The sequence below is a fragment of the Panthera uncia genome (assembly GCF_023721935.1).
Source record: "Panthera uncia isolate 11264 chromosome B3 unlocalized genomic scaffold, Puncia_PCG_1.0 HiC_scaffold_1, whole genome shotgun sequence".
NCBI lineage: Eukaryota > Metazoa > Chordata > Mammalia > Carnivora > Felidae > Panthera > Panthera uncia.
The window spans coordinates 134,624,608-134,651,252 of record NW_026057582.1 but is presented as its reverse complement, the minus strand read 5'-3'; the positions used below and the strand labels follow the sequence as shown (position 1 = coordinate 134,651,252).

At 39.0% G+C, this 26,645-nt stretch overlaps 1 protein-coding gene across 5 annotated transcripts in view; it reads right to left on the bottom strand.

The window, feature by feature from the left end:
- AGBL1 (AGBL carboxypeptidase 1) overlaps nt 1-26,645 on the bottom strand; it is a 318,376-nt gene that overhangs the window by 36,031 nt on the left and 255,700 nt on the right. For 3 of the 5 annotated variants that reach the window (XM_049611919.1, XM_049611918.1, XM_049611920.1), the window contains exon 7: nt 6,989-7,192. The exons of 1 other annotated variant lie outside the window; for it this stretch is intronic. In XM_049611919.1, the coding sequence (XP_049467876.1) occupies nt 7,138-7,192 (55 nt within the window). In that variant the 3' untranslated portion in view covers nt 6,989-7,137. Of the gene's footprint in view, nt 1-6,988; nt 7,193-8,460; nt 8,578-26,645 lie in introns of those variants that run through there. One more of the 5 variants, XR_007453499.1, reaches the window with a different exon arrangement.

Sequence of the window (26,645 nt, the reverse complement as noted above, 5' to 3'; positions counted from 1 at the left end):
CCCACTCTCACCGCTGTTGTTTAACATAGTGCTGGAAGTTCTAGCATCAGCAATCAGACAACAAAAGGAAATCAAAGGCATCAAAATTGGCAAAGATGAAGTCAAGCTTTCGCTTTTTGCAGATGACATGATATTATACATGGAAAATCCAATAGACTCCACCAAAAGTCTGCTAGAACTGATACATGAATTCAGCAAAGTTGCAGGATACAAAATCAATGTGCAGAAATCAGTTGCATTCTTATACACTAACAATGAAGCAACAGAAAGACAAATGAAGAAACTGATCCCATTCACAATTGCACCAAGAAGCATAAAATACCTAGGAATAAATCTAATCAAAGATGTAAAAGATCTGTATGCTGAAAACTATAGAAAGCTTATGCAGGTAATTGAAGAAGATATAAAGAAATGGAAAGACATTCCCTGCTCATGGATTGGAAGAATAAATATTGTCAAAATGTCAATACTACTCAAAGCTATCTACACATTCAATGCAATCCCAGTCAAAATTGCACCAGCATTCTTCTCAAAACTAGAACAAGCAATCCTAAAATTCATATGGAACCACAAAAGGCCCCGAATAGCCAAAGTAATTTTGAAGAAGAAGACCAAAGCAGGAGGCATCACAATCCCAGACTTTAGCCTCTACTACAAAGCTGTCATCATCAAGTCAGCATGGTATTGGCATAAAAACAGACACATAGACCAATGGAATAGAATAGAAACCCCAGAACTAGACCCACAAACGTATGGCCAACTCATCTTTGACAAAGCAGGAAAGAACATCCAATGGAAAAAAGACAGTCTCTTTAACAAATGGTGCTGGGAGAACTGGACAGCAACATGCAGAAGGTTGAAACTAGACCACTTTCTCACACCATTCACAAAAATAAACTCAAAATGGATAAAGGACCTGAATGTGAGACAGGAAACCATCAAAATCTTAGAGGAGAAAGCAGGAAAAGACCTCTCTGACCTCAGCCATAGCAATCTCTTACTGGGCACATCCCCAAAGGCAAGGGAATTAAAAGCAAAAGTGAATTACTGGGACCTTATGAAGATAAAAAGCTTCTGCACAGCAAAGGAAACAACCAACAAAACTAAAAGGCAACCAACGGAATGGGAAAAGATATTTGCAAATGACACATCGGACAAAGGGCTAGTATCCAAAATCTATAAAGAGCTCATCAAACTCCACACCCGAAAAACAAATAACCCAGTGAAGAAATGGGCAGAAAACATGAATAGACACTTCTCTAAAGAAGACATCCGGATGGCCAACAGGCACATGAAAAGATGTTCAACGTCGCTCCTTATCAGGGAAATACAAATCAAAACCACACTCAGATACCACCTCACGCCAGTCAGAGTGGCCAAAATGAACAAATCAGGAGACTATAGATGCTGGAGAGGATGTGGAGAAACAGGAACCCTCTTGCACTGTTGGTGGGAATGCAAATTGGTGCAGCCGCTCTGGAAAGCAGTGTGGAGGTTCCTCAGAAAATTAAAAATAGACCTACCCTATGACCCAGCAATAGCACTGCTAGGAATTTATCCAAGGGATACAGGAGTACTGATGCATAGGGGCACTTGTACCCCAATGTTTATAGCAGCACTCTCAACAATAGCCAAATTATGGAAAGAGCCTAAATGTCCATCAACTGATGAATGGACAAAGAAATTGTGGTTTATATACACAATGGAATACTACGTGGCAATGAGAAAAAATGAAATATGGCCTTTTGTAGCAACATGGATGGAACTGGAGAGTGTGATGCTAAGTGAAATAAGCCACACAGAGAAAGACAGATACCATATAGTTCCACTCTTATGTGGATCCTGAGAAACGTAACAGAAACCCATGGTGGAGGGGAAGGAAAAAAAAAAAAAAAAGGAGGTTAGAGTGGGAGAGAGCCAAAGCATAAGAGACTGTTAAAAACTGAGAACAAACTGAGGGTTGATGGGGGGTGGGAGGGAGGGCAGGGTGGGTGATGGGTATTGAGGAGGGCACCTTTTGGAATGAGCACTGGGTGTTGTATGGAAACCAATTTGACAGTAAATTTCATATATTAAAAAAAAAAAATAATAACTATTGCCCATGGCAGGCCTGATCAGAGCAATGCCAGCTAGATGGTGGACCAGTCACATTCTACATTCATGACCACATATCACAAATGGGCTCTTGAGCAGAAAAGTGATGTCCCCTCATTGGATGTCCTACAAGTTCCAGGGAAAGGAATGGATGTGGTCAATCCTTCACAGAAGGAGAGAATGAATACCTGGGAACATTAATGCAATCTACAGTCATGGCAATACAAATAAACACGTTTATTGAAGATATATTTTGAAGATAGAAACAGCAGAAAGGAAACATAAAGAAAAAAGAAATCAGAAAAATGACTCTTAGGTTTTGAGTCTGATAACAGGGTAGATACTGGTTAGATATCCAACTAAAAAAACGAAGGAGGAAGGGTTACAAGATTAGGATGTGTACAGAAAGGTCTTTATCACCACTGGTCAGGCTAAATCTGAGTTATCCAAGGTCCCTGATCACAGAGGTGACTGGCCATTCAAGTTTGGGGCTCTGAGGAGACTTCAGGGCTAGAGATATTAATTTGAGCATAATCTTTATATATTTGGTATTTGAATATAATAGGGTCCTTTAAGGATAGAATGTAGGTAAACAAAAGCAGAGGGCTAAGATTAAGACCTTAAGGCAGCCCAACATTTACAGGTCAAATGAGAGAGCTAGTAAATAAATCAGCAAAGAAACTTGAGAATCAGTGACCAGAGATGCTGGAGAGTGGTGTTGTAGAAACCAAGAGGGCACTGGTTTGTGTCAAACACTTGACATACATTACCCTGATCCTCACACTCTGCTAGGTGGATATTACTGTTTCCATCTGATAGGGGAGTATATAAAGAACTAGAAAGACTGATGACCACATCCAAGTTCACTCAAGTAATATATTTCAGCGCTAGTAATCAAACTGACGTCTGATAACCTCAAAATTCCTGAGCCTCCCATCACATCTTATTATCTCCAGTGAGGCTAAAGAGGGAGGAGAGGGAAGGGACAACTGAATGAATGAACCCTAGCAATCAGAAAGAAAAGGTTCAGGATGAAGTCTGGTTTTGCTGGGAAATTTATCAAGCTCTAGAAGTTTCGACAGGAATGCAAAGAAGACTTCACTCCCCATGAAGAATACCTACCATCTACGTAAAGATGCTTTGCATTTTTTAAAAGATTGGTGGATTTTTCCCTAACTCATCTCTAGCATACATGTCTATTCAAGGCTGACATTAATTAACTTAATCTACATTAAGCACTTGGAGGACAGCAGAGAACTGGGACTATATTTCCCCATGCCACTGTTCTGGTCATTCATCCAATTGGGCAAAGAAAAGGCTATTGAATGAGTAAGACACAACTTCTCCCTCACAGACTTGAGGTTTGGCTTATGGATTATTATTGCTGGGTTGTCGTATGCTTACAGATTTTTCTCATTATGTTTTTTTCATCACCCAGTAAGTATCGGTTAGGTTTTCCAGCCAGTCATTCTCATTAATTTATTTTTCTGCTTTTTTAAAAATTTTAATTAGTTAATATACAGTGCAAGATTGGTTTCAAAAGTAGAATTTAGTGATTCATCACTTACATACAACACCCAGTGTTCATCACAAGTGCCCCCTTAATACTCATCATCCATCTAGCCCATCTCCCACCCATCTCCCTCCAGTAACCCTCAGTTCATTCTCTGTCATTAAGAGTCTCTTGTAGTTTGTTTCCCTTTCTTCTCCCCACCCCTACTTCCCATATGTTCATCTGCTTCATTTCTTAAATTCCACATATGTGTGAAATCATAGAATACTTGTCTTTCTCTGATTTACTTATTCTGCTTAGCATAATATATGATAGCTCTATCCATGTTGCAAATGATAAGATTTTATTATTTTTAATGGCTGAATTATTTTCCCAAAGGATACAAAAATACAGATTCAAAGCGGTACAATGTTTATTGCTGTGCTATCAACAATAACCAAACTATGGAGAGAGAGTCCAAATGTCCATTGACTGATGAATGGGTAAAAGAGACATGGTGTGTGTGTGTGTGTGTGTGTGTGTATAATGGAATATTTCTCATCAACTTTTTCCCCCTCTCTCTTTGGAGAGAAGATGGGAACTTCTGGTAGGAAGTTTTGGTGCACAGATCCTTAATATCATTCAAACATTGGCCTAAAAACCAAGTCTTTTAAGAGTACCAGATTCAGGGATTTTAATTCTCTTTGTTATGATATTATGAAATGCTTAGATGCAAGGGAGTCAAGGTTAATGGTTATTTTGGTGGGACCATCACTGGCCCTTTGCTTTTCCAGCCTAAGTCTTTTTCCATTTGTTTAACTGTTCAACAGACAGATTTACAAAATACAATTTACAAAGAAAACCTTCATTTCCTGTGGTTCCCTGGCTCCACACCCCTTCTCCAACCCTAATTTCACCTCCAATTTTTCAAACACGATTTTTCCTCCCCACAGCTTTAACTAGCTAAATTCTTTCTCATTTTCCCCTTCATCTTTCCTTGGTTTGGGGCACAATTTGTTTGTTCTTCTGACTACCCTTCATGAAGCTATATTGTTGCTTGCTCCTGTGTGATCACAGGATGGTTTCTAGCTCAACTGTTCTCATCCTTTCTTCAATGATAGGGTCGTGGCTGCATTGTTCATTTTCAGACAACTGAATGTGTTTTCTTGGGCTCCTATAACGAGTAGAGTGTTCAACTTTCCCAAATCTGTCATCTTCAAGGTGGTTGTGATGCTGCAACCCCATTTCTCAGGAGGTGTCTGGGGTACATTCTGGAAGAGGAAGAAGATCCCTAAAGCACAGACTGATCAGAGGGAGTTCAGACACGCTCCTCAAGGAGCCAGGCCTTTGTTCGCCAACACTGGCTGAGCTCACTTCTGCTCTCTAGGGCAACCGGTCAGTTAGTGAAACAGAAGAGTTCTGGCAAAAGTTTACAAAACAGATTGAAAACCTCAAAATGAGGGGATACATAAAGATTATTAGTCAGGAACCACATGTGCTCATTATGTTTACAATCACCATAAAGTCATAGCATTTAAGTCTTAGAGTCCTTTCTTGTTGGATCCAATGGTGCTCCTTTGCTTAGCCTATAAATCCCTTGCTGAGCACAATCTCCCCTGGGTTTAGTAGGTTGTACAGAAGAATTTGTCAAGATCTACAATGCCCATATTAGCCCACTGTTTTGGTCTAGACATATTAACTTTATCTGTAGAAATGGAGGTTATGAAATAGAAACTAATATTTCTCACTATTAAATGCTACCCCACACCTTCCCATTGCTTCTCTGCTCTCATGTTTTGTCTCAAATTCCCTTTACCCTGCCCTTCCCTTGTGATTTCTTCCATCTTCCCCTCTGAGCTACTTCATCACCTTGGACACCTTTCCATCTTGCCTTAACACTAAAAACTAATATTTGAGCCCTTGCCATATGTCAGGCAATTGCCTAAAGCACTTCACACTGCTTATTTCACAACATACTCTTTGAGTTAGGTTATATTATTATCTCTGTCTTACATGGAAACACAAAACAAAACAAAACACCCTGAAGCACAAAAAAACAAACTCATCCCTAATCACATATCTAGTAAATGGTAAAACTAGGATTCCAATGCAGGCCCTCTGACCTCTGAGTCTGACCTCTTCACCTCCTTAGTTCTATCCATGAGGACTTGATACTTTAAGTAAATTTAAAAATTTGTAGATAAAAATGAATTTGGTTTATGCATCTATTCTGAAGAAAGCCATACTGGCTTTGAGATGCCAGAGATCAAAGTTAAGAGCTCCTGGATCACATTTACTGATTGCTTCAGGTCTCCGAGTCCTTCCCACTCCTAACTGAAAGCTGTAAATCTTCTGGGGATATCCATGGACGTTTCTTTCTGTCATTTTTTCCATCTGCTTGTCCCTTTCTCTTTTTTAAAAGCTTTATTGAGGTATAACTTATATATTAAAACTTTACGTAATTTATACAACTTGATGAGTTAGGACAATCGCACACACCCGTGAAACCATCAGCACAATCATGGTAATAAACATATTCATCACTTCCAGAAATTTCCATGTGCCCTTTTGTTTTTGCTTTGTTTGTAATAACAGCACTTAACAGGAGATCTATCTCTTAACACATTTTTAAAAAGTGCATTATACAATGTTGTTAAGTATAGGCCCCTATGTCACACAGCAGATGTCAACAACTTATTGATCCTTGCATAATTGAAACTTTTCCAAGTCTTGATGAGTTCTTTACTTATTTTTAATCTCTCTGGGACCTTCTAAGCAATAGATAATATAAATAATGATTTTCAATGATATATTCAACTCAGCTATGACTCAGATGGGCAGAATGTCCCATGAAATGGACATGGCATGAACCCTACTTAGTTCTGGATAGATGTTAATCTACATTTCACACACTGAAGCTTTCCATGGAACCCTGCTGCACATGAACAGCCCTTCAAGTTTTCCCTGTGCAGCAATGCTAACTGGACAAATAGACTGGGTTGTGCGCTTGGCAATCTTTATAGTAACTTCAGGGCAAGACCCTTGAAAAAGACTTGAACTGGGAATGGCAGCCAGGTTCTAGAAATTGAGGGGGAATCCCTGATGGATCCATAGAGAGGAGATTCCACTATTTGTCCCCTTTATACCACAGAGGGTATAGAGTGGCTCTCATGGGTAATATGCTTGTGGACATCACCATTGGAGAAAATATCTTAACAGCATGTATCTCAGAATACTAGGGGAAAAATAAAAATTATTAAATTGTACATTACGTAGCAGACGCTTCAAAGCCTAGATTATTATTGTTACCAACAGGCTAGCAAACTGAGCTGCAATTAGGAAAAATAACTGATTTCTCTCTAAAGAACCACAAGCTGATCATTTAAGATTTATCAAATATACCTTGCTACTGTGCTTTACTCTCCTTTTCCTTTCTGTTCTTTTAAATTCCGATCGAACATGTGTTCTCAGTAACACAACCTTGCAAATAAAACAGATCCATCAAGCTATCCTCTCCCAAAAGAATTCAGAGAATAAGATGAATACAGTCTTCATGGCAAATGAACAGTTCCACATGAACCAGTAACTATGTTGGTTGCTGAAGATCTGAATTAGAGAAATAAAAAAAAAAAATCACGAATAAAATGGTATCAGTTCAGCCATGAGTTGAAGGACAGCAAATCCCCATTTCTCAGCATTAAATACTCAGGTTTAAACTCTTTTTCTACGGGGAGACTGCAGATTGTAGCTCTGAGAGGGGAATGAGCTACAAGAGAAGTTCATCAGCACTGCTTTCCTTGTGGCTTCTCTGCTGTGTGTGCGATAAGGGTAATTGCCATTATAGGAATAGTGAACGGCAACAATAACAGGTGCATAGGTCTCCGCCACTAATTCACTGTGCAGGATTTAGATTACTTCCCACCCCATTGTCTGGCTTCAGAACTGGAGGGACAAGTCCATTCTGAGCATTTAGCCTTTTGGGCTTAAATCAAGTCCACTTGCTGGGTCAAGTCAATTTCCCACATCTTGTTTCCTAAAAGCAGATTAAGTTCACAAGCCTGGACCAGCAGAAGTGCAGTGGGGAGTACAGATGCATGGGGGTGGGGGGAAGGTGTGGAGGTGGGGCCAGAGGGAAGATCATTAACTTACTTAACTTTATTTGAGCGAGCCTAAATTTCAATAATCCAAAAGTTTCACGTGGTGAGAACACAGCTTATCACCCTTGGGGTGCAGGCAGATTGCACACCTGCTGGGGAAAATTAGCCAAGGAAGCAGAAGATGCTGAGGGGTCCCTCACTCAGAGGTTCCTGCTTGTTTCCCTGGAGAGGATCCTTTATGACTTCATAGACTGTGGAGGCAATGAACTTCGAAACTGTCAGTAAGTAGCTTTTTCTCTTTTGTGCAATCTGTACTGACTTTCAGAGGGTTGCTGACTTGTGGTCATGACCCTGGTCCACAGCAGAGGATTCTGAAAGCGGAACCACTTTGAAGGCCCCGAATGGCTAAAATAGGTATCCAGGGTCTGCAAGCATTATATTTTTCTAAAACATTTGAATCATAGTTTCAGTTTCTTACAGACCCTACCACTCCCTATTATACCCACCAACCCAGACCGGCCATTTGTGTTAACTCCAAGTCCCCCTGTTATCTCTCCACACAGATGGGTTCCTCAGGTAGCATCGCCCCAAATTCCCAGGAGCTTACCCCGTTTTAACTCTTCTCTTCCAGTCTTACCTCCCACAGATAATCTGCCTGTATTATGGCTCTGAACCTGTGCTGTGCTTCCCATCCTGTTTTCTGCTTACACTGCTTCTCCCCATTCATTTCAGCCCACTGACATTCAACTGCACTTGAGGGTCTGATTCAAATATTACCTAAGCCTTGAACTCCTTCATCCCCGTCATCAGTGAAGTATGTCTTTACCCTCTTCTGAAGCTCAGTGGCACATTGTGTTGTATTTCTTGGGCCCCTTACCATTGCCTCATAATTAATTCTGTGTTTACACACACCCCCTCCCCCAACACTATATGAGCCTCCGAGGTCATAGTAATATTTACAACTCCTGTACCTCCTCACCAGTGTTCAAGATATTTTTTTTTTTGCCATAAAGAGTAAAACTTCAGCTATTGACATAGCTCATTCCCTCCTGTTGCCCATGTCTCCAGCTTTTACGTGTGTGTTCAAGGAAAAAACATACATGCACAAACATTACATACTGTGCTCTAACAACTGCATGCTGAACTGGGGCAAATGCTAACTAATAAACTCTACTGATCTGTGTCTATTTTATAGCTCTTTCATATTAATGTGATTGTAGTGGATTTTTTTTTGGTAGTTCCATACCTCAAAAAAAAAAAAAAAAGAAGAAGAAGAGAAAATTCATCTTCTACCCCATTCGCCTTAGTTTTATCTCTTGTTATAGAGCTGAATGAGCTCCCGAATCATGTCCAGGTGAGCTATGCACCCTGAAGGAGCAGTGCTTTAGGGTTCCCCAGCTAATTTATTATGCTTACCTGAAATACTTGGGAAAGTGCTAGAGCACAGTTCTGTTTTCTGTCAGGCTTCCTGCAGTTACCAGCACTGTGCTCTCCCTCTTATTCATTTACTCAAAACATCCATTGATCTCTACACCTTGTCCAGTACCTTATTGGGCATGGGGGATATGTACCATTCACTGTACTGCTTACAATTCGAATAATCCATGAAGTCTGGACCAAGAGTGGGATCATGTTTAAAGGAATGCAGTTCAGTAGCCATAATTAAGCAAAAAGCAACTTAACACAGGCAATTATATAGTTGAGAAATTAAGAAGTTCCCACTCGTAAACCACTCAATGCCTCATCACACTTCCCTCTTGTTCCAGTGCTCTCTTCCCCCCCTTCACCCCCAACATTTTGTCCCCAATAAAACTCTATAAACATGCTGCCTGAATTTTCTATCTTTGTCCTTCCCGGTCTCTTTCATAATTAATGATGTAGCTATACTTAGCTCCTCTCCTTCCTTAGGAGGAAGAAAAGGAGAAAGCAAAGGGCAAAACTAAGATTCTGTGGCAGGAAGGGAAGTGTAAGGTGCCCATTACGCACATGGAAAGCCGATAAAGACCTTGACGTCAACAAGCTGACTTTCCAGTGGAAAGAAGACACTTGGGTGGAATTGTACCTTCCATTATACACATGGAAAGATGATAAAGACCTTGACGTCAACAAGTTCACTCTCTATGGAGAGAGGACACTTGGGTGAAATTGTACCTCCTGTAAAATGGGTTATAATAAGCACCCTCTTTGCATGGGAGGGTAGTATCTGTTAGAATCTGGTGGTGCAGACATGACTTAATTCATATGCTGAGTGCCAGGCTGCAGCATGAGATGAGGCTGGTGAGGCAGGAGGCCCCTTCCCACCTGATCCTTAGAGCTTTTGTTCAGGAGGCTCAGCTTCAGCTCTGATTCTTTCTGGTAGCTTCACCAACAAATAGTCTTCCAACTCTTGGCAGTCATTTCTAGTTCCTGGAAATACACTTCCCTTCTCTTTTGTTACCTAATGAGTCCAGAATTGGACCAGATGCCTTGGTGTGTTCTAATCAGTGCCTTACAAAAGGCCCGGCATCCCATGACTAACAGAATGGCCCTCTAAACACAAGCTGACAGCACATTAGCTCGCTGCATCACTGCTGCACACTGAACCCAAGATGTAAATGTGCATTCTCTGAGTACACACGGATCTTTCTTCTCTGTCATATTAACTAATTAAGCACCATTTAAATTGTACTTAGCCTGGGCATTATTTCTACTCAAGTGCATCACTTAGCCACATTAAATTTCATATTCCACTTTGAAGCCCATTTGCCTAATCTCCGAGTTTATCCTGTGAAATGGTTCTATCTTGGTTTCTTAACATTCCCTCTATTTTAATGCCAGTGGTAAGTGTAAAAATGTGCACATCACCTATCTAATCCCTTCCATTAAAAATAAGCAAAGCAAAAAAGAAGCATAATAAAGAGAAAGTGATAATTCATGGCAACCAAACTTAAAACCAGTCTGGGACACTTTTGTTTATTTTTGTTTGTTTTGTTGTTTTGTGTTGTGTTTTTAAATTATTTTTACCCTCAATCCATGAAGGAAAAGGAAATGGAGACACTGAGAATTGAAATGACTTTCTCACGGTCACTTAAAATGCCCATGGTAAAAATGTTAGTAGCTTAGAATAGTATAAAGATCAAAGGCTTTGGAGTCAGACAGGTTGAGGGGAGGGAGGGTGAATCTGAGCTCTGGCATGATTGAGCTCCCCGTCCTTATAGAAGTGACTTCCATGAGTGTCAGCTTCCTCTTTTGAAAGACAGAGGAAATAAGATCCACCTTGCAAAGACTGTAAGAGACCAAATAAAAGCACTTGAAATGTCCAATCCCTAGAAGGCATTTTGGGAGCTGCTATGTTGTTATCACTGTGGATGATGATGATGATGATGATGATGATGATGATGATGAGAACATCACATAATTGTTACCTTCTAAACCAGGTGTGGATGATCTTTTCCTCTAAGGTCCCAGACAATAAATATTTAGACTTGGTGGGTTACCAGTCCACATATTCTACCACTACAGGAGGAAAGGAGCCCTAGGCAATATATACATGAATGAGTATAGCCATGTTTTTTGTAGGCTGTTCAAAGTGGGTAGCCTGCAGGATTGACTGGTGGGCCATCGAAACTGGACTAGGAACTCTAAGGGCTTACAACTCATGGGACAAAGAAATAAGCAAGATAGGAAAAAAAATCTTATTCTCATAGGGTCTCCCTACCTCCCTGGGACAGGAGGCAGTGAATAAGCAAGCACACAAAGGAAGTAAATGAGAAAAGCCTCTGACAGGATAAAAACTATGCAGGGAATTATTAACAGGAGAGTGACAGGGTGGACACGTGAGGCTTCTTGCTGTATCTCACCATGGAGTGTAGAGTACTCCAGAAGTCATTTCCTAAAAAGCTTTCATTGATCTTGTTGGAGCTTTTATCTTACAGTTCTGGCAAAGATTTTCAAGTTTCTCGAGTTTCTTGTTTCCAAAGAACTAAGCTGGGCTTTGCAGTGCTGACCTCTTGAACAGGTGTTTACAGAGAGGTAAAAATACTCGAAACAGAAGATACCAAGGGCTCAAGGACACAGCAGAGCCTGGACCTTAATATCATCTAGATACTCGACTGGATATTGAAGCAGTGCTCTCCCCAAATATCCTAAAGTCCTATGTGATTAGGAGAAGCCATCTTGTCATAAGGAGTCTGGAACTAAGTGGGATATATCACATGGATACCTGCTCTATGTTGGGCCCCAAGGTGCACTCTGTAAGAACCATCCAATTGGCTCCCCTCAAGAGCCCTGAAAGGCAACTATTATGATCTTTATTTTAGAGATGAGAAAACTGAAGTTCAGAAAGGTTGTGACTTGTCACACAGCCAGTAATTGACAGTGCCAATATGTGACCTCGAATCCGCCTGCCTCTGAAGCACTCCATTTCTGGCATCTGGTGCTTTTCCAGTCATTCCAAAGAACTGTTATGTTTCTTTCTAGATCTTCAACCCCAGTTTCCATTGTCTATTGCCACTTGACTATTTGCTCCTAAACCTACCTGAAACAACTTATCTCTATGCTTAACACCACTAAGAAATGGTGCCAGGTGGCTTTAAAAAAAATCAGTGGGATTGAATTTACTTGTTTCTTCTTCTATCTATTCCAATAGCAATTTCATGTTAAAAAGTAATCAAATGTGTTTGACATGATTTATTTTCACGAATCTATGCTGTCTCACACCAATTAAATTGCACTTTTCCAAATATAATGCTGAGCAGAGCCCTAAGTATTGGCTCAAATTATCCTCCCATTGAAAATAATAGAACTACGTTGGTCCATAGTCCTTCATTCTTTATTTTAAAAAATAATGGGATGTTATTTTCAGTTCTTCACTCATACATCATACTTCCAAATTCGCTCCTAAAAATAGGTGTAATAGGTGTTACTAACTGAAATGATGGATTCTCTAATCAGGTGCATCACCCCAAAATGAAACCCATTGATACCAGGTGTTCTGTCTAATTGTATGCTTTCCAAGCACTGTAATGCATCTGTACGATTGGGTGTCTCATATTTTCTCTTTCAGTTGAGCAAATACATTGCTTCAGTAAGGGAAGATGAGTATGATGAAAAGTGATTGTACAGTATATTTCTGTTCACAAATACCTTTGCTAAAGTACACTGCCTCCATGTTGTTTTGTTTGTTTGTTCTTGTTTTTTGTTTTTCTTTTTGCCACCATTTCAAAGCCAGGCCAATAATCTGGCGATGTTTTAGAATCAGTTATCACTATCATCTTTGAAGCAGGGAGAAGTTGGAGCATCAACAGACATAGAAAGAGTATGGGTGAAGGAGTAACTAGGTTCTCTATACCGTGATTACCAATGGCCACAAATAGCAATTAGGAGATTCTTTAGCATTTACTGTGAGCCAGGTTCTTTTTAAAATTTATTTGTTTAAATCCAAGTTAGTTGACATATAGCGTAGTAACGGCTTCAGAATTAGAATTTAGTGATTCATCACTTACATATAACACCCAGTGCTCATCTCAACAAGTGCCCTCTTTAACACCCATCACCCATTTAGCCCATCCCCCCCCAACCCAACACCCCTCCAGCAACCTTCAGTTTGTTCTCTGTATTTAAGATCTCTTGTGGTTTGCCTCCCTCTCTGTTTTTATCTCATTTTTTCCTTCCCTTCCCCTGTGTTCATCTGTTTTGTTTCTTAAGTTCCACATATGAGTGAAATCATATATTTGTCTTTCTCTGAATGACTCCTTTTTGGGTGCATGTGCCCCCTCGAATCAGCATTTTTGTATCCTTTGGATAAATACCTACTAGCGCAATTGCTGGGTCATAGAGTAGTTTTATTTTTAATTTTTTTGAGGAAACTCCATACTATTTTCCACAGTGGTTGAACCAGTTTGCATTCCATCAACAGTGCAAAAGTGTTTCCCTTTCTCTGCATCTTTGCCAACATCTGTTCTTTCTTGAGTTGTTAATTTTAGCCATTCTGACAGGTGTGAGGTGGTATCTCATTGTGGTTTTGATTTGTTTTTACACTGACAATGAGTGACATTGGACATTTTTTCAAGTGCTTCTTAGCCATTTGGATGTCTTCTCTGGAAAAGTGTCTGTTCATGTCTTCTGCCCATTTCTTCACAGGATTATTTGTTTTTAAGGTGTTGAGTTGGATAAGTTCTTTATAGATTTTGGATATTAATCTTCATCTGATATGTGATCGCAAATATCTTCTCCTATTCTGTCAGTTGCCTTCTAATTTTGTTGGTTGTTTCCTTCACTGTGCAGAGCTTTTTATCTTCATGAGATCACAATAGTTTATTTTTACTCTTGTTTCCCTTGCCTCCAGAGACATGTCTAGTAAGAACTTGCTACAGCCAAGGTCAAAGAGGTTGCTGCCTATATTCTCCTCTAGGATTTTGATGGATTCCTGTCTCACATTAGGTCTTCCATCCATTTTGAGTTTATTTTTGTGTTTGGTGTAAGAAAGTGGCCCAAGTCCATTCTGCATGTTGTCCATTTTTTCCAACACCATTTGCTGAAGAGACTGTCTCTTTCCCATCGGATATTCTTTCCTGCTTTGTTGAAAATTAGTTGGCCATATATTTGTGGGTCCATTTCTGGGTTCTCTATTCTGTTCCGTTGATCTATGTGTCTGTTTTTGTAGCCGTACCATATTGTCTTGATGATTACAGCTTTGTAATACAGCTAGATGTCCAGAATTGTGATGCCTCCAATTTTGGTTTTCTTTTTCAATATTACTTTGGCTACTTAGGGTTTTTCCTGGTTCCATACAAATCTTAGGATTGTTTATTCTTGTTCTGTGAAGAATGCTGGTATTATTTTGATAGGGATTACATTGAATGTGTAGATTGCTTTGGGTAGTATCAACATTTTAACAATATTTGTTCTTCCAATCTATGAGCACGGAATGTTTTTCCATTTTTTTGTGTCTTCTTCAATTTCTTTCATAAGAATTCTATAGTTTTCAGCATACAGATCTTTTACCTCTTTGTTTAGTTTTACTCCTAGGTACCTTATGTTTTGGTGCAATTGTAAACAAGACTGATTCCTTGATTTCTCTTTCTGCTGCCTCATTATTGGTGTACAGAAATGCAACCAATTTCTGTAGGTTGATTTTATATCCTGCGACTTTGCTGAATTCCTGTATAAGTTCTAGCACTTTTTTTGGTGGAGTCTTTCAGGCTTTCCACATAGGGTATCATGTCATCTGTGAAGAGTAAAGTTTGACTTCTTCCTTGCCAACTTGGATGTCTTTTAATCATTTTGTCATCTTATTGCTGAGACTAGCACTTCCAGTAATATGTTGAACAACAGTTGTGAGAGTGGACATCCCTGTTGTGTTCCTGACCTTAGGGAGAAAGCTCTCAGTTTTTCCCCATTGAGGATGATATTACCTGTGGGTCTCCCATATATAGCCTTTATTATGTTAAGATATGTTCCTTCTATCCCTACTTTCTTGAGAGTTTTTATCAGGAAAGGATACTGTGTATTTTGTCAAATGAGCCAGGTTCTATAATGGGAGCTTTACATAGGGAAACTGTGCCTGAGAAAGTCAAGTAACTTCCTGTGTGGAAGAGGTGGATGAAGGTAAGATTCAAGCTCAGTCTATATGGCTTCCATCACACCATGCTGTTTTCCTATGCATTCAACAGCTAGTCCATTCATAATCCCTTGCCAGTACTAGTGGTAAGCAAAGATGAGACTGTATTGGATATTCTTTGTTTCTTTGAGCATATGGAAGTACCACCATCATGAATCCAATAAACTGATCTACCATTTTTTGAGTCCCTTTTTGTCTTTGAAGCATTGGGCTTAGCAATGAAATACACTAAAGAAGAATAATACAGTATAGTAGTCCCCCCTTATCTGCAGGGGATCCCCAGTGGATTCTGAAACCATGGATAGTGCCAAACACTCTTTTTCCCCTACACATATATACCTATGATAAGGTATAATTTAAAAATTAGGCACAGTAAGAGATTAACAACAATAACAAAATTGAAGAATTATAATAATAAACTATAATAAAAGTTATGTGAATGTATTCTCTCTCTCTCAAAATATCTCATTGTGTTGTACTCACCCTTTTTCTTATGATGATGTGAGATGATAAAATGCCTATGTGATGAAGGGTGCCTGGGTGCCTCAGTCAGTTAAGCATTTGACTCTTGGTTTCAGCCCAGGTCATGATCTCACAGTTTGTGGGATCAAGCCCCGCATTGAGCTCTGTGCAGACAGTGTGGAGCCTGCTTGGGATTCTCTCTCCCTCTCTCTCTCTCTCTCTCCCCTCCTGCTACCTCAAAATAAATGAACAAACTCCTATCATTAGGCTACTACTTAATTTCTGATTATGCATCAGAAGGAGGATCATCTGCTTTCACACTGAGGTTGACTGAGGGTAACTGAAACCACGGAAAGCAAAACCATGGGTAAGTGAGGGGGGATTACTTTACATTCTTATCCAATGCCATTTTAGTAGGACACTATGTAAGAATCTATGAGCAAATAGCAAAAAAGTAATACATTGCAACACACACACACAAACACACACACAAAATCAAACAAAAATAAAACCTTAAAACTGGAAGAGTTTCAAGCAGGGGATCAATACAGATTAACATATGAAAACTTTTATACAAACTATTGAAATGAGTTTAGCCTCAGATGATGAAGAGAGTTTGTGTATATAGACAGGAGAGGAAGGTTTTCCAGGAAAGGGAAAGCCATAGATAAGATCATAAAGACAAGGTTGAATGTGGCATATTCTTGGTATAGTCTGGGGAACTGGGGAGTGGATGTACGAGTTTAAAAGCAGTAACACCTTTTAATTAAGCGGGCTCAGATTTTGAACATATCTTCAAAGACAGGTTAAGGATTTGGGGCTTGGCTAACCAAGTCTTAGAGGTGAACCAAATAAGCTGGAGTAGTGAAAGCCAAGTAAAATGTATGCCCTAGGGCTTGATGAGTTTACAAAATTAACAAGAGTGCTGGATATCTGTAGGGATACACAGGGGTCTGAAACAAGGAGGGTATGGCCCTAGGTAATAATGTTGGCACTAGTGTGGAAGAAGCACACTATTAAAATAGAGCAGGTCTCAAATCCTAGTTCTCTCACCTTTAGCTCTGAGTGCTTGGAGAAAAGAATTTAACCTCTTACAAAATTCAAGTCCTCATCTGTAATAAAACCTCATCCATAAGGCTTTTTTTAAAGATTTATTCAAATCTGGCACAATATATAATAGCCTTAATTCTGGAGTATTATAATTTGTCTATGCCTTAGCTCCAACTTCCATAATGAATATCATAGACCAGTTGGCTTAAATAACAGAAATATATTTTCTCACAGTTCTAGAGGTCTGAAAGTTCAAGATCAAGGTCCAACAGGACTCCACTTCTGGTGAGGGCTCCCTTTCTGGTTTGCAGACAGCTGCCTTTTCATTGTATTCTCATATGGCCTTTCCTAAGTGTTTGTACATGGAAAGAGAGCAACTTCTCTGGTGTTTCCTTTTAGAAGAACACCAATCCTATCAGATCAGGACTCTACCCTAATTACCTCATTTAACCTTAATAACTTCCTTAAAGGCCCCATCTCCAAATACAATCACATTGGGGGTTATGACTTCAATATATGAATTTGGGGTGGGGGAACACAATTCAGTCCATACCAGTCTACGTGTGTTAGTGCCCTTGCCACTAAAAGGATTAGCATGGAAAATATTAAGAAGGAAAACTGGAAATATGGAGGTATTAACTGGGAAAGGAGAATGAAGACAGAGGAAAAATTGAATGGAAGGTCAAATTTTTGAAGCTGAGTGGCTCAAGGAATCATGGCCTATGTCTTCCATCTACATTTAGTCACCTCCTCCTCCAACTTCAATTTCCAAAGAGAGTCATTCATGGTCTAATCAAAGATGGCCCTTCAAACATATCTAGCTATTCATATGCATTAAAAAAAAAAACACCTCAATTTAGACTCTATTTCCAGAAAAATTTCCAGAGGATCTCACCGATATCCTTCCTGGTAGTTTTTGCCATGAAAGAAGTTCACCATGGTCCTGATTCAATGTTACCCCAAAATTTTATACAGAAAGTCCAGAAAAGAGATTGTCATTGAATTCTGGGGACTTTAATGAGGTTCTTATAAGTTCCATCCATTTTATTTTCATCCCTTTTCCAAATTATGGAAAAAAGTACTGGAGGAGGCAGGTTACATTCCTACAGTGAATCATGTTTAGAGCTTATGAGGGTGTGGAGTATGGGGGTGTGGGTATGTGTGTCTAAGTGCACTTTAATGATTGGTCTATGCAGAACAGGTAGAAAAGGAGACCAGAACTATGTGCTTTCATGTAAATGTATTATTTCCTCCTTGCTTGGCTGGAAAGTAATACTTCTGGAGATGATTCTAAATGAATAAGTGGGAGTCATTACCACCTCACCACTGAGAAAAAAATAACTTACTGTGTATCTTTATTTATTTTTATTTTCATTTGTCTTTAAGTTTATTTGTTTATTTTGAGAGGGAGTGGGAGGGCATGTGCATGGAGGAGGGGGGCAGAGAGAGAGAGAGAGGGAGGGAGAGAATCCCAAGCAGGCTCTGCAGTGCCATCAGCACAGAGCTCAACATGGGGGCTTGATCTCACAAGCCATGAGATGATGACCTAAACCAAAATCAAGAATCAGACACTTAACTGACTGAACCACTCAGGTGCCCCTATTTCAATTTTTCAATTCACTGGTGGGAGTGGATCTTGTTCCTGCTTATGGTGTTGTACACAGATATAAAGGTGATATGGTGTTGTGAGAAGAAATATGGAGTAGGGAGGGAGAAAAATGAACTTCTATATGTTAGGTACCCAGCATGTGAAGTGTCCTGCTAGGCTTTAGCAGGTAGCTAGTAAAGACAGAGAGATGGACACACAGAGATTTACAACGCATGGAGAGAAAGTTGAGTTAGTCACAGTCCTTGGTTCATGCCCTATTGTCATCACTGGTGCATGGAAGCTCCCTGTATTTTGTGTCTACTCATTTATCCCCTTGACTACATTTTTTATTCTTATCCCCTTTTTTCCCTCTCCATAGGAAAATATATAATTTTACAAATCAACTAACTGAGGTTAAGAAAAGTCAAGTAAACTAAGTAGATTTTTCTAATGTCTCACAACAAATTAGGACAAGTGCCTGGCTTTGAATTCGAGCTTGTTGGGATGCTTCTAATGAATATTCTCATTGCATGACATCCTCAAAGACAGATTATAATAAAATATACCAGAAAGTTTTGGAACAATGAGATGTGTTCATATTATAAGGAGAAAAGTCTGGTTTGGGGATGCTAACTGTGGGGGATGGGTGGCATGAGTGTTAACTGCCTATGTTAACCATATGTTGAAGTTTTTATGACCTTTTATTGTAGAATAGATTATGAGTCTTAATAAATTATGATTAATAGCATGTTCAAAAAGTTTTACAGAACAAACTTAAGGCTTTTCTGAAGAGGATGTTCTCCAGGAGATAGGTTGGGGTGAAGGGAGGGAATTAGCAATGATTATCATAAGCAGTGATTAGCATAAATGAGAACGATAATCAAACTCAAAAGGTTTATATTCTAACTCCCCACCCCCACCCCAAATTAACAGCCCAGGCCTAAGAATCTAAGTTCTCCCTCTATGATTATTGATTAAGAAAGTCTTTGCTCAGCCTTTCTTTCTTAATGAATTCATTTCATAATCATTTACAGTTTTATAAAATTCTCAAGATTTTCCAAAATATTTTGCAATCTGTTATTGTGAGGGTAAAAAGTGGATTGAAGTAAAAGCAATATTTTATATTTGGGCAGTGAAGTATGATACATTATAATAGGAAGTTAATTTATCATACCTTTGAGAAAATTCACAAACCATATAGATAAATTTTACTTTTCCATTTAATAACTGACATGAATTATTTAATACTTAATTTCAGATTGAAATTACACCATGAAATTAAACATTGCTTTTCAGACCTAATGTGCAGAATTATGGCATTTCATATTTAGAAAATATTTTGTTTATTTATTTTTTACTTTGTTTCCAAAATATGACATAAGAGAGATGGTTTCAGTATTCTATTTGCAAACACTTCTCATCTAACACGTTGTTTGCGAGGATAGTGTTTATTCCCCAAAAATGAATATCCAATTGGATATAATCAGCACTAAATTTTCTCTTTTTAACATTGGTTTTGAAAGCACTAGAGACACCTTGACGTGTTCTAGGAGAATTTTGATCAGATAAATGCATCTTAAAGATCCATTGAAAATGTATGCACATCAGTGCTCCTTATGCTTCCTGTCTTCAACCAGCAGCATGTTATGAGTGTAAATTAAACAATATATGACTCAGAATAAAACAATTTAAAGCTGTGTAATGCTTGCCTCCCCATAACCACTAGCAGTGTTCAACTGAAGGATAAACTGAATGGTTGGATCATTTCATTCAAACCAAATGATGAACACATTTAATAGTATTTCAGTCAACATGTATAGAGAGCTTACCATGCACAGAACACTTTACATGGACAATCTAGTTTGATTTTCACAGTAACTCTGAGTCTGGAACCTTTATAATGCATATTCAACAAGTGGGGAAATTCACAGAAAAATAGGTACTGAGTGCTTACCGTATGGCACTCTTCTAAGCTCTTTAAATACACTTTAACATCTAATCCCCTGAGCAACCTTATGAATGAGGTACTATTATTATTCCCATTGTGTGGATAAGGAAATTGAGACTTAATGTAAATAACTCACCTAAAATCAAACCATATGATGTGGACCCTGGGTGGCTTAGTTGGTTAAGCATCCGACTGTTGATTTTGGCTCAGGTCATGATCTCATGGCTCGTGAGCTCAAGCCCTGCATCGGGCTCTGCACTGACAACATGGAGCCTGCTTGGGATTCTCTCTCTCCCTTTCTATCTGCCCTTCACCTGCTCCCACTTGCGCATTCTATCTCTCTCTCTGAATAAACTTAAAAAATAAATAAATAAAACCATATGCTAATAAAAAGAGCCAGAGTTAAACTCAGGTGACCTGACTTCAGAGTTCAAGTTTTTGCCACCATGCTATGTTCATAGGAAGCAAAACCTATATTCAAACCAACTTTATCCAATCCTGTTTATCCATCTGTCTATCAATCTATGTACCTATGCATTAAAAAATATAACAAGGGAAACAAAAATGCTATTACTACTTGTAATAGGGTCACCTTACTAACATACTATATCTGTGGTTGGAAATGCTGATCCACTGGCACCACTCTACCCAACTGACCATCTAATATTTCTCCTTGAAACACTTCTTTCTCTTGGCTCCTAGGATGCTACAATCACCTGATTTTCCTCCAAAGCCCTGGCCACAAATTCTCGCTCTACTTTGGTAATTTCTCCTTACCTCTCAGCCCATTATAAGTTGGAGCCCCCAGGACTCAGTCCTTACATAACATTTTTCCCCGCCTACACTTACTTCTTGGAAGGAATATTTTTAAGCACAGAGATCATAGTCTAAGTAGTGGATTTTGATGTGAGCACCCCAGAAGAATAGGCAGGAAAAAAGGAAAAGGACAGCTAAGGAACTCCTTGAGACACCAGCAGATGAAGAAGAGAAAATGATTTCTGTGTGTGTGTGTGTGTGTGTGTGTGTGTGTATGATAGCACCTGAAATCTATGTGAGCAGATGATATGTTAATTAGCTTGACTACAGTGATTATTTCACTACGTATATGCATATCAAATCATGTTGTATGCCTTAAATATAGACAATTTTTATTTTAAAAATCAAATAAGAGCAAACGAGCAATACTAGTGAATACTCAGACTTTAGAAGAAGGAGAGGAGGGGCGCCTGGGTGGCTCAGTTGGTTAAGCATTTGACTTCAGCTCAGGTCACGATCTCACGGTCCGTGAGTTTGAGCCCCGCGTCGGGCTCTGGGCTGATGGCTCAGAGCCTGGAGCCTGCTTCCGATTCTGTGTCTCCCTCTCTCTCTGCCCCTCCCCCATTCATGCTCTGTCTCTCTCTGTCTCAAAAATAAATAAACGTTAAAAAAAATTAAAAAAAAAAAAGAACGAGAGGAAAGAAAAGAGAAGTATGGGAGGAAATCAAGGGATAGGAGAGTCTGAAAGTAGAGGAAGACATGAGCAGCTGTACTAAATACGAAGAGGAAAGTATACTGAGGAGTTAAAAGAGGGAAATGAATTTGGCACAGTGTACTATCCCCGCTGAAAGAAGTTCCACAGAGTGACGGTTGTATGAGGCTAGCAGCTTATGGCAAAGGAGGAAGTAGAGTCCATTATAATTTTGCAGAGAGGAGGAGAGGGAAATAAATGACAATTAAAACATGTAAACACTTTGGCTCATCTATCCATTCGGTATCCAGTGAGCACCTAGAACTATTGAGCAGTTAGAACTATTCAAGGGATCAGGTGCACAACATTGAACAGAACAGGAAATGAGACTTGTCTTCCTACAGTTCCGTTCTGATGGACTTGGCAAAAGTAAATATATTTTTATTAATCTATGGATAATGATTATATGCATAATACATATGGCTTGTTAGTACTATTTATTATACTAATTACATATCTGTCCTAGCTTATTTACTATAACAAGTTTTCAAACAAAATCGTCACTTTATTTAAATATTTCTGTATCTCTTGCCAATACACTTGGATATGTGAATTTATTTAAGCTATTGATTGCAGGAAGGAATGATAGGATCATTTGCTGATCATTTTTTTTTTTTGTGGCATACCAAAAAAAAAGAATGAGAAAGAGGGAAAAAGACACATGTATTATATCATGCTAACTGGTTCTCCCAATTTGTTTTCCTCCCCCATCTCTGCTTTGGACCATTCATGAGATGGAATCAGTTTCAACCCTTGAGTCTAAGCCTCTTGCTGTTTCCACCCCCGAATCTTGGTTTACTCAGGTTCCTGACAACACATGTCTTAGCACACGCTCAACACAATTCTGCTTGGCCCCTGTGGATTCCAACCCTATTTAGAAGGATTTTCCGAATTTCCATAACTTTTGGTTCAATACTGTGAGCACACAGAATCAGAATCATGATTTATCTTTCCATCCTCCACCTCTTCTTCCCAATACAACCTCCCAACAGACAGACACACACACACACACACACACACACACACACACACACACACCCCACTCTCTTACACACCAAATATGAAAAACTATCTTCTCTTTTCCCCTTTCTCAGCACTAATTGCTCTATTTCTTTACTTTGTAAAGAGTGTGCCAGCTGAAATCCCCTAGCAGAATGTCATCATCTGCTTTTCAAAGCAGGCACAGAATTAAAAAACACTGTGGGTAATGGGTGCAAATCATGCAAAGCTGACACCTACTTAACACAGTTAATGTGTCAATCTGCACCTGGAATTCACTGTCGAGGGGGCACAGGGCCCCATTGTGGAACAGCTCTTCCAGCACCTTATTCCCCTGCTGGGAGCGGGTTGGTTGATTAGACTCACAGCTCCCCATGTGATTCCTAACCTGCAGATTCTACCTCTCCCTTGGGACTGTATGTGGAGGCTGATACACACCATCTCAAACACTAATGTTTTCACTTGGATAAATCAATTTAACATAAACTCGAATCTGAATTTTGGTGACATCAAGTGACATCACGTCGCTTGGTGATAAATGAAACCTCATGCAGAAATTTCTCTGGAAACAATGAGGGATGAAAGAAAATGAGGAGTACTTGAGGCAAGAGGATGCAATGTCGCTTAAGCTTCAGATTTCAGCTCAGGTCATGAGTTCGAGCCCCGCATCAGGCTCTGTGCTGACCGCTCAGAGCCTGGAGCCTGCTTCAGATTCTGTGTCTCCCTCTCCCTCCACCCCTCCCCTGCTCTCACTCTGTCTCTCAAAAATAAATAAAAGTTTAAAAGATTAAAAAAGAGAGAATGGAATGTCAAGGCAGCAAAAGTCCTTGCCTGTGCCGTTGGTGTGTCACTTATCTTTGTCCTCATTACCCCCAGCTAAAAACTGCAGTGTCTGATTATAACTTCAAGAGTGTTAACGCCAAATGTTTACAACTTCCCTAAAGAAAGGCTCCATATTGTTGTTTAAATTATTCTTTGTCAACAGAAAGACCATTCAAGAAAGGTGTCTGTGTGTGCATGTGTGTGTGGTATGTATTAGTCCAAATTGCTAAATAAGTAATGTGCACATCTAACACTTAGATTTTAGTTTTTAAATACCATCTCCTTAAAAAGGACCAGGAATCCTTGGAAAAAATGGATGATTCCAGAGGTGAATCAGGGAAAGTACAAAACAAATTGATTGTTGTGCCCCAACATAGACACATGCTCAAACAATGATCCGGGGCGGAGAGGGGGGTGGGTGCCAAAAGGGCACAGGATTTAGTGTGAAGAAATTTCCACTGTCCAAATCTGGACAATTTGAAATCAAAATGAATAATGATGGGAATTAATTATAACTCATTGAAAAAAATAGCAACCTGTGAATCCATAGAGAAATAGATGAATACGTGAATGAATGAATGAATGAATGAGTAAATAGGAAGGAATAGCTCTTCCTTAAAATAAAGTGCCATCTAATCAATGTGAAGGGAATAATGGAATTGGAAAATAACCATTTGGTTTCTGCCATTATAATAATTGTTTCAGGCAGAAATGCACCAATAGATGCTAAAACCAATAGGTGGGCGAATGTTTGATAAAAAACGGAACATTTGTCTATAGTCTCAGAAAATCTTCCCACAAGATACCTTTAATTGAAAAGGGAAAATAGTAACTCTGTAGAAATTTGGCAGATATCACCTTAAACAAGTGATCAAAGTTAACACCACCAGTAATGGGACAAAATTACGCATCACCTGGCTCTTGATCTGAAGCTCTAAGACGAAACATTGGTTCTGTGGTATTCTTGCCAAAAGTACATAACCTAAATTTAATCATGAGATGACATCAGGAAAACCCAGATTGAGAGACATTTTCCAAAATAACTGGCTTGAAATCTTTTTAAAAAATGTAAAGGTCATAAAACATAAAGTGACATCAAGGAACTATTCTAGATTAAAGAAGACCCAGGATATTTGACAACTAAATGAAAGCTATGATTCTAACTTGGATCATGTGCCCAAGACTTTTGGTCTTTCTATTATAAAAGGCACTACTGAAACAATTGAAATTTTGCCTAAGATCTGTAGATGATTTTTTACAGTATTAATTACCACTGATTTTTATAATTATACTGCGATTATATATAGGCATACCCTATACATAAATTTTTAGTAAATGTATATTTGCACATTTAAGGGTAAGTTTGCATTATGTCTGCAACTTACTCTCCAATAACTCAGAAAAAAAATTAATAGTGGGTGCCTGAGGGGCTGTGTGTGTGCATGTGTGTGAGAGAAAGCAAATGTGATAAAACGATAGCATTTGAAGAATCTCAATGAATACATATGGATATTTGTGCAGCTTTTTTGTAAGGCTGAAATTATTTAAAGATAAAAGCTAAAAAAATAAAAAAGTAAAAACAAAAAATGAAAGGTACGTCATCTGAGATTGACAATACTTAATCATTCTGCTTTTAAAGATTCAATTTTTTGACCTCCTCAACTTTGTTATTTTAAAAGAAAGTTTTACAGTCTTTTGAAAAAGTCTTAAAAATAGACAATCTATCTCATCTTACTAAAAGGAGTCCTCTGACGTCTAAATTATATATACAGCAGCACAAACATATTCAATAAATCTATAATTTATCGGCACTGGTCTGTCTACAACCTTCACAATGTGCCTTCAAGATCCATATTGCTAATGGCACAAGTTCCCAGAATCGCATTTCTGGACTTGCCCAGAAACTTTGGCTCAAATTCCTCTTGCTTATTTCAGACATCCCACAGAAACTAACAGCAATGGATAAAGCACAGGATAAAGAATAGGACTGAGCTTCCTTGCCTAAGAAGTTCTGATGAATTACTCCTGTTGGTCTCGGATCCTGGGTGGCTCAGTCGGTTAAGCATTCAGCTCTTGATTTCAGCTCAGGTCATGATCTCACAGTTCGTGAATTCAAGCCTCACATTGGGCTCTGAGCTGACAGCAAGGAGCCTGCTTAGGATCCTCTCTCCCTCTCTCTCTCTGCCCCTCCCCTGTTCATTCCCTCTCTCTCTCTCTCTCAAAAATAAAATAAATAAACATTTAAAAAAATAAAACTATGATCATTACCATATATGAATAAATGTCAACACGGACGAAAGACAATATAACAACATATTTTTCTCCTTTTATAGAATAGCTTCCCTAAAGATCATCATTGGAAACCTTAGAGAGAAAAGTAGCAGCTTGGTATAGGGGAAAACCATGAAGTGTGAAGTCAAACAAATCCTTATTTAAATTCGGGAAAATTATTTAACCCATTTTGAATCTCAACATACTTATCTATAAAAAAACATGAAAAAATAATCATTTTAGGGAGGGGATATTACAAAGAATAAATAAGCTCAAGTGTGGAATGTGCTACATACTTTCCATTTTCGCCTCCAGATCTCCTCTTCATTTTTCTCCACCTTACTTTGTGTCTTAGAAAACTGATCTCAAGAACTGCATCAACCAAGATTCTTTGCTTTGAGCTGCCGGATGAGTTCAAGCTGTGGCATAGTCTAGAGATTAGCAGTTAGTAAGATAAAGAGGTGTGGTACTGATCGCTCCATTTCCCACCCTGTGAAGCTAGTGCTGGGCAGTGGCTACATGATTCTCTCTGAGGTAGTTTCCAATGGACAGCCCTTCTTCTGTAGATAGAGTTTTCACAGGTTGGGGCAACCTTTCCCTGGTTCTACCACTCTGTCTCACAACAATGATGTTATCTTCCCACTATTGCTCTTCCCAGAGTGCCTCAGTATCCTTTATCGGTTACCTTACTCTTGCCTTTGTGAACAGTCTCTTC